The sequence below is a fragment of the Myotis lucifugus genome, unplaced genomic scaffold (genome assembly GCF_000147115.1).
Source record: "Myotis lucifugus unplaced genomic scaffold, Myoluc2.0 scaffold_31, whole genome shotgun sequence".
NCBI classification, from domain to species: domain Eukaryota; kingdom Metazoa; phylum Chordata; class Mammalia; order Chiroptera; family Vespertilionidae; genus Myotis; species Myotis lucifugus.
This window is the reverse complement of record NW_005871079.1, coordinates 3748565-3760980: the sequence shown is the minus strand read 5'-3', so window position 1 is coordinate 3760980 and position 12416 is coordinate 3748565. Positions and strand designations below refer to the sequence as shown.

Sequence of the window (12416 nt, the reverse complement as noted above, 5' to 3'; positions counted from 1 at the left end):
TTGGCAGTTTTGTTAATCTTCACCTGAGGATATTTTTTTCATTGATTTTGTTTTTTAGAGAGAGTGGAAGGAGGGGGAGAGACAGAAAGATTGATGTGAGAGAGTGGAAGGGCGGGGGAGAGACAGAATTATTGATGTGAGAGAAACACATTGATTGGTTGCCTCCCGTACACGCTGTTTTGGGATCAAGCCTGCAATTGAGGTACGTGCCTTTTAACGGAATCAAACTTGGGGCCCTTCAGTCCACAGCCCAATGCTCTATCCACTAGCTAGGGCATGTTTGGCAGTTTGAATTGTCTTGTTGTCTGGTACCTCATAGATACATTGTCAATCATCTCTGAGCTTAAATGAGCTTTTGCTAAGAGTGTTAGTCCTGCAGAATCTCCCAGCCCATCCGAGGGCCAGAGTTGGGAAGCAAACACATGAACATCCACTTCCCTTCTCTGCTTGTGTGCCGCTATCCTTGGGTGCCCCCAATGACTGTGAACTTACACTTCCAGAGGCATAACACATCTACCATGTCAGCTTGAAGGAAAATTCCAGCCAAACCCAGTTAATACTGCTGCCTAAATATTAATTTGAAGCTTCCGTTGACCCTTCTCTTATTTCATGTCTTTTCCTCCTATGGGATTTTGAGAAACCCAAGGATATAATTTTTGAAATGTTTCATATATTTCTGTCTGCTTACTTACATTTGTTTTCTATTCATTGAGTGATGGGCATAAATTATTCTAAATAAGAGATGTGGCTCACAGTAAGCAATAGCCCCCAACCCCCCTCACCTCCTGGAGGGTTTGCATCAGGCCCAGGACTTATATGATATGGAATTGCAGTTATTTATTTTCATGTCTGCATCCTAGACAGTGAGGTCAGGAACCATGGTCTGCTTGCCTTGAGTGCCTGGCACATTTCAAAAATATGCTTTTGAAGGAATACCTGGCAGTCTAAGATAGTAGAATAACCCCACGTTAGAATTTAGGCTTTACCACTTACTATGTGGTCTAGAACAGTGGTCGGCAAACTGCAGCTCGAGATCCACATGCAGCTCTTTGGCCCCTTGAGTGTGGCTCTTCCACAAAGTACCACGTGCGGGTGCGCACATACAGTGCGATTGAAACTTCGTGGCCCATGCGCAGAAGTCGGTATTTTGTGGAAGAGCCACACTCAAGGGCCAAAGAGCCGCATGTGGCTCGCGAGCCGCAGTTTGCCGACCACTGGTCTAGGAAAATCACTGACTGTTTCTGAACCTTAATTTCTTCATCTGCACAATGGGGTTCACTGCCCAACTGACTGGTGTGAGGCTCAAATTGGCTAAGATGCATAAAGGGTCTTTCTCCGTTTTTCTCCATATATAAAATATTATTATTAGGTTCCTTAACCTAGAAAGTGTGTAGTTTCTTTGCTGCACTTTTAGAAAGACAAGTTTGGTTTTTCTGGGGGAATATTCCTGACTCTGATAACATTCATATGACTGATTTTTTGGGATATTCATACTGTTGTTTATATAGTTGTTTTATGTTTTAATTAAAAATTTCCAAATTGTAAGGCTATAATCTCGGTGGAATAATAATAATAAAAAACTGGTTTTAAGAAATGACTGATTTTAAGATGACGCAATATCAGAATAATGACCTGGTTGTACACATTTCATTGCTCTCTCAGAAACCAGAGGAAGCGCATCAGGACTTCTAGTTGCCAGGAGTGATGTTAAAAAATTCTTTAGTGTGATACAGTTTGAATGCACCTAGTGAAATGGGGCTAAAATTTGATTTTGTCTGCACAGGGTTCTCTCTCTGACAGCTTGCCACTAGCCCGATTATACAGATGCTCATTAATCAAGTCAAGTCCAAATGTCAGCATGTTCACACTGTGAGCTCCTTTGCACCTGGAAGGTCGTCAGGCAGGCTGCAAACACCAAACAGGTTTTGCGGTGGGAACGCCGGTTAGCTCGAGGGGCTCCCTTTGTTGATGGGATAAACATATAGTGTGATGGTTATGGGTTTTGATGTTACTCAGACCTGGGCTTATGTGCTTACTTTGATTTTGACAAATTTTGTAACTTCTGAGTCTCAGTTTTTCATCTGTAAAATGGACATACAAATACGTATACAACAGGCATAATGGGATTGTTATGAGAATTAAATAAAGGACATTGCTCAGCACAGTGCAGGTGCTCAATGAAAGGTAATTATAAGACCTGTAATAACTAGTAATGTTATTGAGTAATAATGAAATTGATAACTTATAATATCAATTATATTAATAATAATAATAAGGCTTATGCATGACAGATTGTCTTAAGAACTTGCAAATATTAACTCATTTAATCAACAGACATAGGTAGGGACTGTTATTTTCCCAGGTTTACAACTGAGACCCAGAGGTTAGATAAATTGCTTACGGGAAAAGGCCCACCGCGCTTTGAACTCAGGCAATCTGACTCCAGAACCAAAATTCTTAACCACAAATGCTGTACCTCTGATGCCTTCTCACCGATACTGTTATGGACTTAGATTTTAGTGGGAGTTTTTTTGCATGGTGCAGGAAAGAATAGCATGTCCAATTACTGTGGCTTGTCATAGGTGCCAACACCCATTGAAGGAGTTTGTGTCCACTAGATGGCATTGCTGTTTTAAATAAATGTGAACCAAGTCAATATTTAGGTTTAAGAGCCTGCTAAATATGGGAGCACTAGCAGGACAATCTAATCGCACCTAAAAGTCTGATGAAAGAAGTCTCCAAAGTTTAAGAATATCTAGAGCTGTTCTAAACACTAATGGTATCTTGAAATAATTAAAAAATATATGCCAGTCCATTTTGGGTATCACTTTCTATGTAAAAAATCTGGATGAATTTTGAGATTATCTAGTCCAAAGGCAGCAGTTCAGAGAATAATAAACTGAAGGCCAGAGAGGAAAAGTGACTTGTCTACGGTTACCCAGGCCTGATGGTTTTGGCTGTATTTCTTTTTCCATAATTCTAGTGATTCTAGATTACAAGAAAACTATGATTTTTGAATTCTTACAAGACTTTATTTTTTGGGTATGGAGCAGAATGCTGCCCAAGAATTGTGAGTCTTATTTCATTGGGTTTTGGACATGTGTTCCAAAACAATAGCAGACTCTTACACTTAGATATTAAGTAGCATAAAAGCGAAAAATGGTGCTGACTTCTTTCTTTCTTCCTCTCTTTCTTTCTTTCTTTCTTCCTTTCTTTCTTTCTTTCTTCCTTCCTTCCTTCCTTCCTTCCTTCCTTCCTTCCTTCCTTCTTCCCTCCTTCCTACCTACCCTCCTCCTCCCTCCCTCCCTCCCTTCCCTACCTTCCTCCTTCCCTTTCTCGCTCCCTTCCTTCCTTCCTTCCTTCCTTCCTTCCTTCCTTCCTTCCTTCCTTCCCTCCTTCCCTCCTTCCCTCCTTCCCTCCTTCCTTCTTTCCTTCTTTCCATAACATGCTCTCTTGGAAAGATTAAGTGACTTCACTTAAAAAGACTGTCCCTATTTGTTGACAATGCAGTATGTGAATATTAAACCCACAACAGGTAGCAAAGTAATGGATAAGAAAAAAGGCTCTGGAATCAGACTGCCTGGGGTGGAAACTTGCTCTATCACGTAGTAACTAAAGGAACCTGGGAAAATAGGAGACTTCCCTAAACCTCTGTTTCCTCATCTGTAAAATGGGAATAATATTTTTACTTGTAAGATGCTTGTGAAAATGAAATGGATGTGAAGTGCCTGTGATGTAGTTAAAAAGCAAGGTTAAGGATATCAATAATAACTAATATTTTGTATTATAGCTGATGTTCAGTTTTCTACATCTCTCAATGTGTGTCATTACAGATGTTTTGTCAACAACTTCTTTACTCACTGTCACATCCTGAATTGTTAAAAGAGAGAAAGAATGTTCTGGGTTTTATAACTGTGTAACATGGCTCCTCCCTCCACCAGATGGTGGAAGTAGCCAAGAAACATATGGCATGTACTTCATTATGTGTTCACATCAACTTTATTTAAAACACTCGTAGGCTTTAGGCTCCTACTCACAGTGTAGACAGAGAAGGCGCCTGAGCAGTGGATACAGCAATATCAGCCAGGAGTTACTAGGCATTTGCTGAGTTCCAAACATTGCTGTTTTACAAGTATTAACTCACTCAATTCTTACAACAACCATGTGCTCTATGAACTAATACTTACTCTTTTTAAAGAGCAATAATAATAATAATAATAATAATGAAAGATGAGTAAACTGGGATTTAGAAACTTGCTCCAACTCAAATAATAAGCCAGGGTTGGAACGCAGGCAGCCTGGTTCTTAAACACGCTTGCTCTGCCATCTGTCAGGGTGGGCTGTGAGGAGGCCTCAGAGGTTTCTGAGCTCCACATGGCTTTCCCCAGTACATGGAGTCCTGCCACAAAGCCTGGTAGCCACTGTTTGTTTAGCTCTTCTAGGCTACTGTTAGCATGCAACGCCAGGAGGGGAATGTGTTAAACCCACATTGGTATTTTTATGGCAATTAGTTAGTGAGATCAACTGATTAAACATTTCATAGGCTCCTGAGCTTCACAGGGTAAGACACAGTTGTGACAGGTAAGAAGAGAGCATCCTAGGATAGGTCACTCTTGAAGACCACTCCTTAGGACTCAAAGGACATGACAGCAGAGAGAGAGGACTGAGTGACTGATGCAATCACGCTTGTGACTAGCCCTCCTCACCAGAGCTAATTTGTTGCTCTTAGGTTCTGACACACTCCAGACTAGACGCTTTCATTGCCAGTAACTCAGATTTTATTCCCATGCAGAATTCTTGAATTTAGGTTTGCAAGAGGCTTAGAGGTCTCCTGGTCTACCCCTCTGCCTTTACTAAGAAGGAAACTGAGGTGCCATTTGCTTCTGTTATCTTAGAGCAGTGGTTCTCAACCTTCTGGCCCTTTAAATACAGTTCCTCATGTTGTGACCCAACTATAAAATTATTTTCGTTGCTACTTCATAACTGTAATGTTGCTACTGTTATGAATTGTAATGTAAATATCTGATATGCAGGATGGTCTTAGGCGACCCCTGTGAAAGGGTCGTTCGACCGCCAAAGGGGTCGCGACCCACAGGTTGAGAACCGCTGTCTTAGAGGGAGAGTTGGAGCCCTGTTCATTCAATTATTACATCCTGTGTCTGTACCCCTTAGTTATTTCACATGAAATAGCCCCTTGCTGAAATTTTCCTGTTTATACCAATAACATTTTTCTTTCAGTGATGAACCCAAATTTAACAGATAGCTCCTGTTCTTTATAGATAGCATCTTTCTATTTAGAATTTCTTTCTTCCTTTGCTTGAGACAAATTTTTATGAGATAGGGAAACAATGACAGTTATTAGAAAATATTTTAAAGTCAATTACTTTTCTCCCTAGAAGCCACGAATGCAAGTAATTCAACAAACTAAGAAAATGACCCTAGAAATAGGACCAAGGCAACTTCAAAGCAGAATTTCCAAAAATGAGCTGGGAGACTTCCACTTACCGATTTCAGTCATTGTTATCCCTGGTGCTAGCTGCCCGTTGTTGAAAGAGCTATAGGTAAACAAGTTGGATACGGATGTGAGGTCATAGATGGGTTCTTGCTTGATTTGTTTGATCCCAGTCATGTCAAGTCCTGACTGATCAGGGGACGGCTGGCCGGAATCCACGTTGTAATAACCCTCGGATTTGGGCAGGTCAATGACATGTCCATTGGCGTAAGTGCCGCCGGCCTCATTGTTCAGGTTGCTGAGGCTGTTGCTGATGCTGCTGCCATACACCCTGGCGAGGGCTTCCGCCTCCCCGCTCTGCTGCTGCCGCTGCTCCTGCAGCCGCTGCTGGTGCTTCTGCACTTCGGCATACAGGCTGTCCCTCTGCTTCTTGGACATCCTCCCAAACTTCACAGCTGGGTCAAAGAGAAAAGCAGAAAACAGCGCGTGCAGTTATCATTCTCGCTAACCACCTCAAGTTCAATGGGTCATGGATGGTTGTCCCCTCACTATCAAGTGCGTGGACTCCTAGCACCATAGCCCAAGAGCCCATTCATTCACACTCCATATTTGATAGAAGTTATATTCATGGGTGTCCTTACTGGTTTATGTGCATAGGGAGAATTCAATCTAAGCAAGGAAGAAACGTGAACACTTACGTATTTCTTATTGCTGTGAAGTTACAAAGCATATTTTCTTGTTCTTTTTTACTTGTGGGGAAAAAAATCACAAATAATACAAACTACCAAATAGTACCTGCTATGAAGATGTCAACCTAAACTCATTGTTAACTTCCTCTCCTAAGCATTAGGATTACTAGATTGTCGAATAGGACCTTATTATTTCACTATTTTCTAGTGGGTTGGGTAAGAACAAGGATGTGGGGCAGGGTGATAAACATAGTTTTAAGTAAACCACATCATTTGCCTTCAGTTGGCTTTTGGGGTCAAATGAAATGGATCTTTGGAAGAAGTTTGTGCATTCAGTGGCCAGCAAGTGATCCAACAGTAACCCCTTCTCTCTCATTCCACACTCTCCCTCCTGAGTTTTATATTGCCCATCTCTTCTGCCAAAAGCCTTAGCCATTCTGAGGAAAGAGGCTCTGGAAGTGGTCAGAGAGTGATATGAGGATGCTTTCATCTGAATGCATTGTTTCTTTTTAAAAAATATATATTTATTGATTTCAGAGAGGGAGGGAGAGGGAGAGAAAGATAGAAACATCAATGATGAGAGAGAATCATTGATCAGCTGCCTCCTGCATGCCCCACACTGGGGATCAAGCCCGAAACCCAGTCATGTGCCCTGACTGGGAAACAAACCGTGACCTCCTGGTTCATAGGTCAACACTCAACCACTGAGCCATGCCTGCGGGCTGAATGCATTGTTTCATTACTTATAGAGCTTAATCTCCTGAACTGTCACAGGTAGTGACGTTTCCTCACCAGCTGTCAGCTCCCATTTTAGGCTGTGAACATCCTGAGTCCAGGGGCTCCCGTGTCTGAATCATCAAGCTGTATGTCGTTCAACTCATGTTAAAAGTGGGAACTGTGACAAACTTGGAGGCTCCTCTCTGAGTCTCTGTTTTCCTTTGTGACAGTGTTCCCGTCACCTGATGGTGTTGGGAGCTCAGAGAATGTAGAAAGAATAAAGTGGAGGCAAGAAACTGGTTCAACCCCTGATTCGGTCATTAGGGTTGATGAGAATAACTCCTGAGAATAACTAAACAGGGACCTGCTTAAGAACTAACTCTCCAGCCCTGCATGAAGGGCCTACAGAAGAGATCCCTGCTGCGAAGGAGCTGCCACTCATCCCCAACATTTCTTCAGTTCATTTTCTCCTTCTGTTGGTTATAGAGCTACCAAATTTTATCTAAGCATCAGCTGGTCAGAACAGAGACCTTTCCCAGCCTCTGTCACTGCCAAGTGTGACTATAGATTAAGTTCTGAGTAACTGTGTACACTTTCCGGTGTCAAGCATGTAATTTTCCTCCTTCCTGCCTGCAGGATTGTGGATGTGAGGGGTGGACTTGGAGCAGCCCAATCTCTTCCTATTCCTCTTTAATCCTATGTTTTTGCTTTCTGATGCTGCCTAAGTTGGAAAACAAAGTAGCAATTATCCAATAATTTTTCTGAATGAAGAAAATTAATCTGGTTAATTCAGACCAAATTCCTCTTTCCAGCTCAACTGTCATTTCTGTAGAGTCTTGAATCATTTAGATAATTGTATTCAACTTTGTTTGTAGAGACACTGTCTTTATTAGACACTGTTTCTCAAAGACAAATTTATTTGCTTACTAATTGTTGTGATATTTGTAGTTTGTCCATGGACAGAATTCTATACTGACTTTTAGGGAAAGTGTTCTCTGTACCTTTATATTATATCCTTATACATAATTTACTACATATAATTCTCTAGTGAAAAAAATCATTTTGTATAAGAAAAAATAAATCATGACACATTTGGATTCAGAAAGAACCTTTTCCCCCCATGAAAGTAGTGTGACATGCTTCGTTATTTGCTGACCCTCTGTTGCATCCATGCAGGATTCAGACAGCTCTTTGTTACAGAGCTATGGTGGTGAATACCAAATTTGTATCTATTGCTATAGATTAAGATTTTTGTTCTGGTTTGAGTATATTTGCTTTCTGACTTACTTTAGTAGAATAGTTTTGCATTTGTTCGCTTAAAATTTATAGGGAGAAAAAAATGGATAATGAGAAGCTCTTCTAACATGAAGAGAGAAATGCGTGTCTCTTTTTAAACTCCTTTTCATTCGATCCTTGTTTTAGATTTCTACACACTGTATTTAGGTGAATTATACATTGTGGTTGATTGATTTTATTAATGACCCTGATTTTTCTTACCTACTTCCACTTCTTCCCCGTGTAAATTTCAGGGCCCTTTTTTCTGTGTAGGCATTCTTACTCAGGGTCATGTGGCCTGCTCTGGGCCAATGGGATATTGACATATGTGACACAAATAGAGGCTTCCAAAATGCTTATGTGACTGAGTATGTCACCATGAAAAGGACAGGCCTCACCTAGCTTGATGGAGGATAAGATATGTGAGGTGGAGTCGAGTCACCTCAGTTATCCCAGACAAAGTCATCTATAATCAATAGAGGCACAGACTAACCTGTAGCTGATAGAAGATGAATGAATGAGCTCAGTCAAGACCCCATATTTAACAATTTTAGGTTCAGAATTCTGCTTTTGATCTCAAAATCAAAGCTAATAGTGTCAAATAAGTATGCAGTCAAGACCTGTGCCCTGGTGAACATCTGAAAACTCAATGGTGAATAATTATGCCCTTTCCAGGAAATTAACTTATCAGGTCACTGAGCAAGCTGAAATATCTTCAGAGAGGCAACTGAAAGCCCCACTACCTTTTGGAATTATCAGGCTTCATCCTAAATTGTGGACTTTACTGACAATTGCTGTAATACTATTCTAGAATGAATTTTCCATTTATTTCAGAAATTCTGATGAGCCAGTATTTCAGTTTTATGCTCCTTCCTATAATAAATGTAGTGACATATTTGGGGAAAATTACAGTACATAGCAAAAGTAAATCCACTGAACTTTCCTAACATATAAATAATTCCATGTCACTCTTTGTCAATACATTTGTTGTATCCATAGGCCTATTTCAACAAAGGCTGTATTACTCTTATAGTTTCAAATATTAGCATTCTTCTCACCACTAACCATTAATCAGAATGGCACATATTTTGAGTGTTTGCCCCTCTCAAACTTGAATTATTCTGCTAATGAGATTCACTTGAGTATAGAGGCAGTCTCTTGTTAAACTGCTAGCTCTCAAAGAAAGAGCACAATTCTGTATACATTGCAAGTGCTTCATAAATATTCAGTGATGATGGTATTTGCTCACGATAAGCTCTTAACCCTCATGTTGATCCCACACTAGCAAAGAACAATTTTACGCAAAATATCGGAAATCTTTTCATATTTATTTGGATTGTGGGATTCTAAATGGAATGAAAGTTTCTGGAGTAACAATGAAAAAAGTTATTGCTTCTTCAAAGACATCTACTTACTACCTTGTAGGACAGCTTCTGGTTTTTCATAGAGGCATGTCATTAAGGAGGACACATACTTGATTACTGCAAGATGGGTGTCATGTTTTCTCTTTGGAGCTCAATATCTTCCTACAATGCTAACGTTTTTCTATTTTTGTTTGTTTATAGTAGTACAATTGGAAACAGTTTACATTGAAGATTTCTGCAACTATCATATTTTAAGGGTCCAGTTAAAAAGAAATAAAATGGTGGGGAAGATGCAGTGGGCATATACATGCTATTAATTCACACACACATATACATGCATACTTTCACCTTAAAATTTGACTAAATAAATCTTGAAAACCACTTAACCCCAATCCTCCATTTTTCTTCACTTTAGTATGTAGAAGTACACAGTGCTGTAAGTTTACCCTGGGAGTATATCTATGTGGTTAACAAGTCTAGAAAAACAAATAAAAAATCAGGTAATAAATAGAAAAGTTTTGGAAACCTACATTTCTGCATCTTTAGAAGCTTACCTGTAAACTAAAGGGCTCAAGGTCGGATTCTTTTTCTTTTTATTTTTTGATCAAATTTATCTCATACGTGTACTTTTGTGTAAGACAAGTTTAGGTGGGTTGAAAATTAGAGAAAACATAAAAAAAACACCCTCAAGATATAACTGTTTGGAGAATGCAAGCTAAGAGGTAAGCAGTTTGTATGCTTAGATATCAAGTCCTATGTGGAGTTGAATTTATCCAAATGACAAAAGGCCCACATTTAATGTAATAATTCATAAAATCCCTTTATACCAAGGTACAGTACATGCCAATTATCCATTAAAAAATAATTTAGTAGTATTTATTTTTTTTTCTTTTGAGGGGGTTGGGTCTACACCACCTTGAACTTCATTAGAGGCAGTGTGACCAGCAGCACAGAATCTACAGTGCTTCATATAAAGAGAATAAATATCAGGGGCACTGTGTCTCAGGCTCTAGGTAAAAGAGAATGCCATGGTTCATTAAACAAACATTTAGGGGGCTGCTTTTAAGCATACCCTGAGGATACAGTGGGAACAAGACAGAAATGGCCCCAAGACTCAGGACTGCTCACAATCTGATACAGGAGTGCTGTGGTCCATGCCAAGGGAAAATAATTAGTTTAGATGAATGCTTAAAAATGGAAGAAAAGCTAGATGAAGTTCTTTTGTTTGAATTTATTTGTCCTCTTTCATTAATCTAAGTTCAGCTGTTGAGTCAAGCCACCCAGTTGGGTTGGGCATGAAGTTGGAGTGCACACTTGAGTCATATTCTGAGAAGGACACAACCTACACAATCCTTCTAAGACCTGGACTTCTGCTATGGCATTTGGAATCTTCATCACGACTCAGAATAGTCTACATCCTTATCTGAGGAGCTGTGATGGGCCAATGGAGCTTGTAGGCTTCCTACAGAAACATGTTCTGTTCCTTAGCATCTCTACATATTAAGTAACCTGTGTACCAGTAAGACTTACTCAGCAACCAAATGGTTCTATTTTCCTAGGACTTCCCAGTTTTAGCTCTGAAAATCTCATGTTCCAGGAAACCAATGCCTCATTTACAGGCAAACCTAGACAGGTGGTCACCTTTCAATCTAGGACTATGTGGCCTTCACCTAACTTAGGACAGGTTGCTCCAAAAGCTGCAGTAAAGACTTTCCTTTCTTCCTATTTCATAGGCAATACTATATTTTTATATGTTCTTACTTTTCCTTTTAATGCACTACCAGCACATGCTTTTTTCCTTCTTATTTCCAATTCCCTTTGTCTAGAATTCTTGCAGTGGCTTAAATAGACTCCAGGAAAGCCTCCATTTGAAAGCCTTTATGTAAGAAATCGGAAGGCAGTGCCTTACCATCTCTTGACATTCCTAGGGCAAGACACTTCTGCAGTCGGCAGTGTTGGCAACGGTTTCTGTTGGTTCTGTCAATTAAACAGTTTCTCTGCCTTGGGCAGGAGTAAGAGGCATTGTTCTGCTGGCTCCTCCTAAAGAATCCCTAGAGGGGGAAAAAGAATGGGAGGGAGATAGAGACATAAGAATGGGAACAAAGACTATTAACATATATATTTGCTACATTTTCTCCAGTGAACATAACTGTGTTTAATTTTTAAAATTCTTTGGATGCTTAAGGATGTTTCTACCAGGGAAAATATGTGCTATCTATAGAGATATGAAAGTAGCATTCATTCCTTCATTCAATCAATGTTTACTAAAGACATTTGTGAGCTATGCTGCTTTATGCAAAGAAAAACACAACAGAGCTCCTGCTCCAAAGAACAGTGGGAAAGGAGTGGCAGAGGGAAGTGTCACTGCTAAGGCAAATATAACAAAACTTGATGGGGATGATAACAGGCTTATGCCAAGTGCTGTGGGGGTGAGGGACTGGGGTATTGGTCGAAATAGCAGTATTGAGGAGTTTGGGCTCGGTATATGCTACTATCTTCCTAGTTTCTAAGATGCATTTTTGCCGTTTGAAAATTTTTGAATTTGGCCAGAATGTATGTGGAAGGTTGTTTTTTGAACCAGGGATATACTTTTAATCAATCACATCTTTGAATAAGAAACCATGGTATATTAACTGTTCAATAAAACATAAGCAATAAGTAAAAGCTGAATTAATGGTCTCTGCTTGGCCTCAGGCTATACTGATGTAGGAAGTTTTTATGTAAATGAGTTTGGTTCCTTCTGGTACACAATGAACTGCCATGGACCATCCATTGCCCTCCTGAATAAACCTGAGTTTATTAATTCTTTACTTTTTGGATACTACTCACCTTAGTTATCTTATAGAACACTCTACCAGGAAATAAACATTTTCTCCAGAAATACGAAAGTATCATTCACCTATTTAATCAGTTTCCCTA

General features: G+C 39.8%; 1 protein-coding gene across 1 annotated transcript in view; it reads right to left on the bottom strand.

Moving 5' to 3' along the window:
• RORB (RAR related orphan receptor B) overlaps nucleotides 1–12416 on the bottom strand; it is a 52259-nt gene that overhangs the window by 33074 nt on the left and 6769 nt on the right. Inside the window, 2 exon segments of the mRNA XM_014454142.2 lie at nucleotides 5506–5907; nucleotides 11407–11548. Of these exon segments, the coding sequence (XP_014309628.1) occupies nucleotides 5506–5907; nucleotides 11407–11548 (544 nt within the window).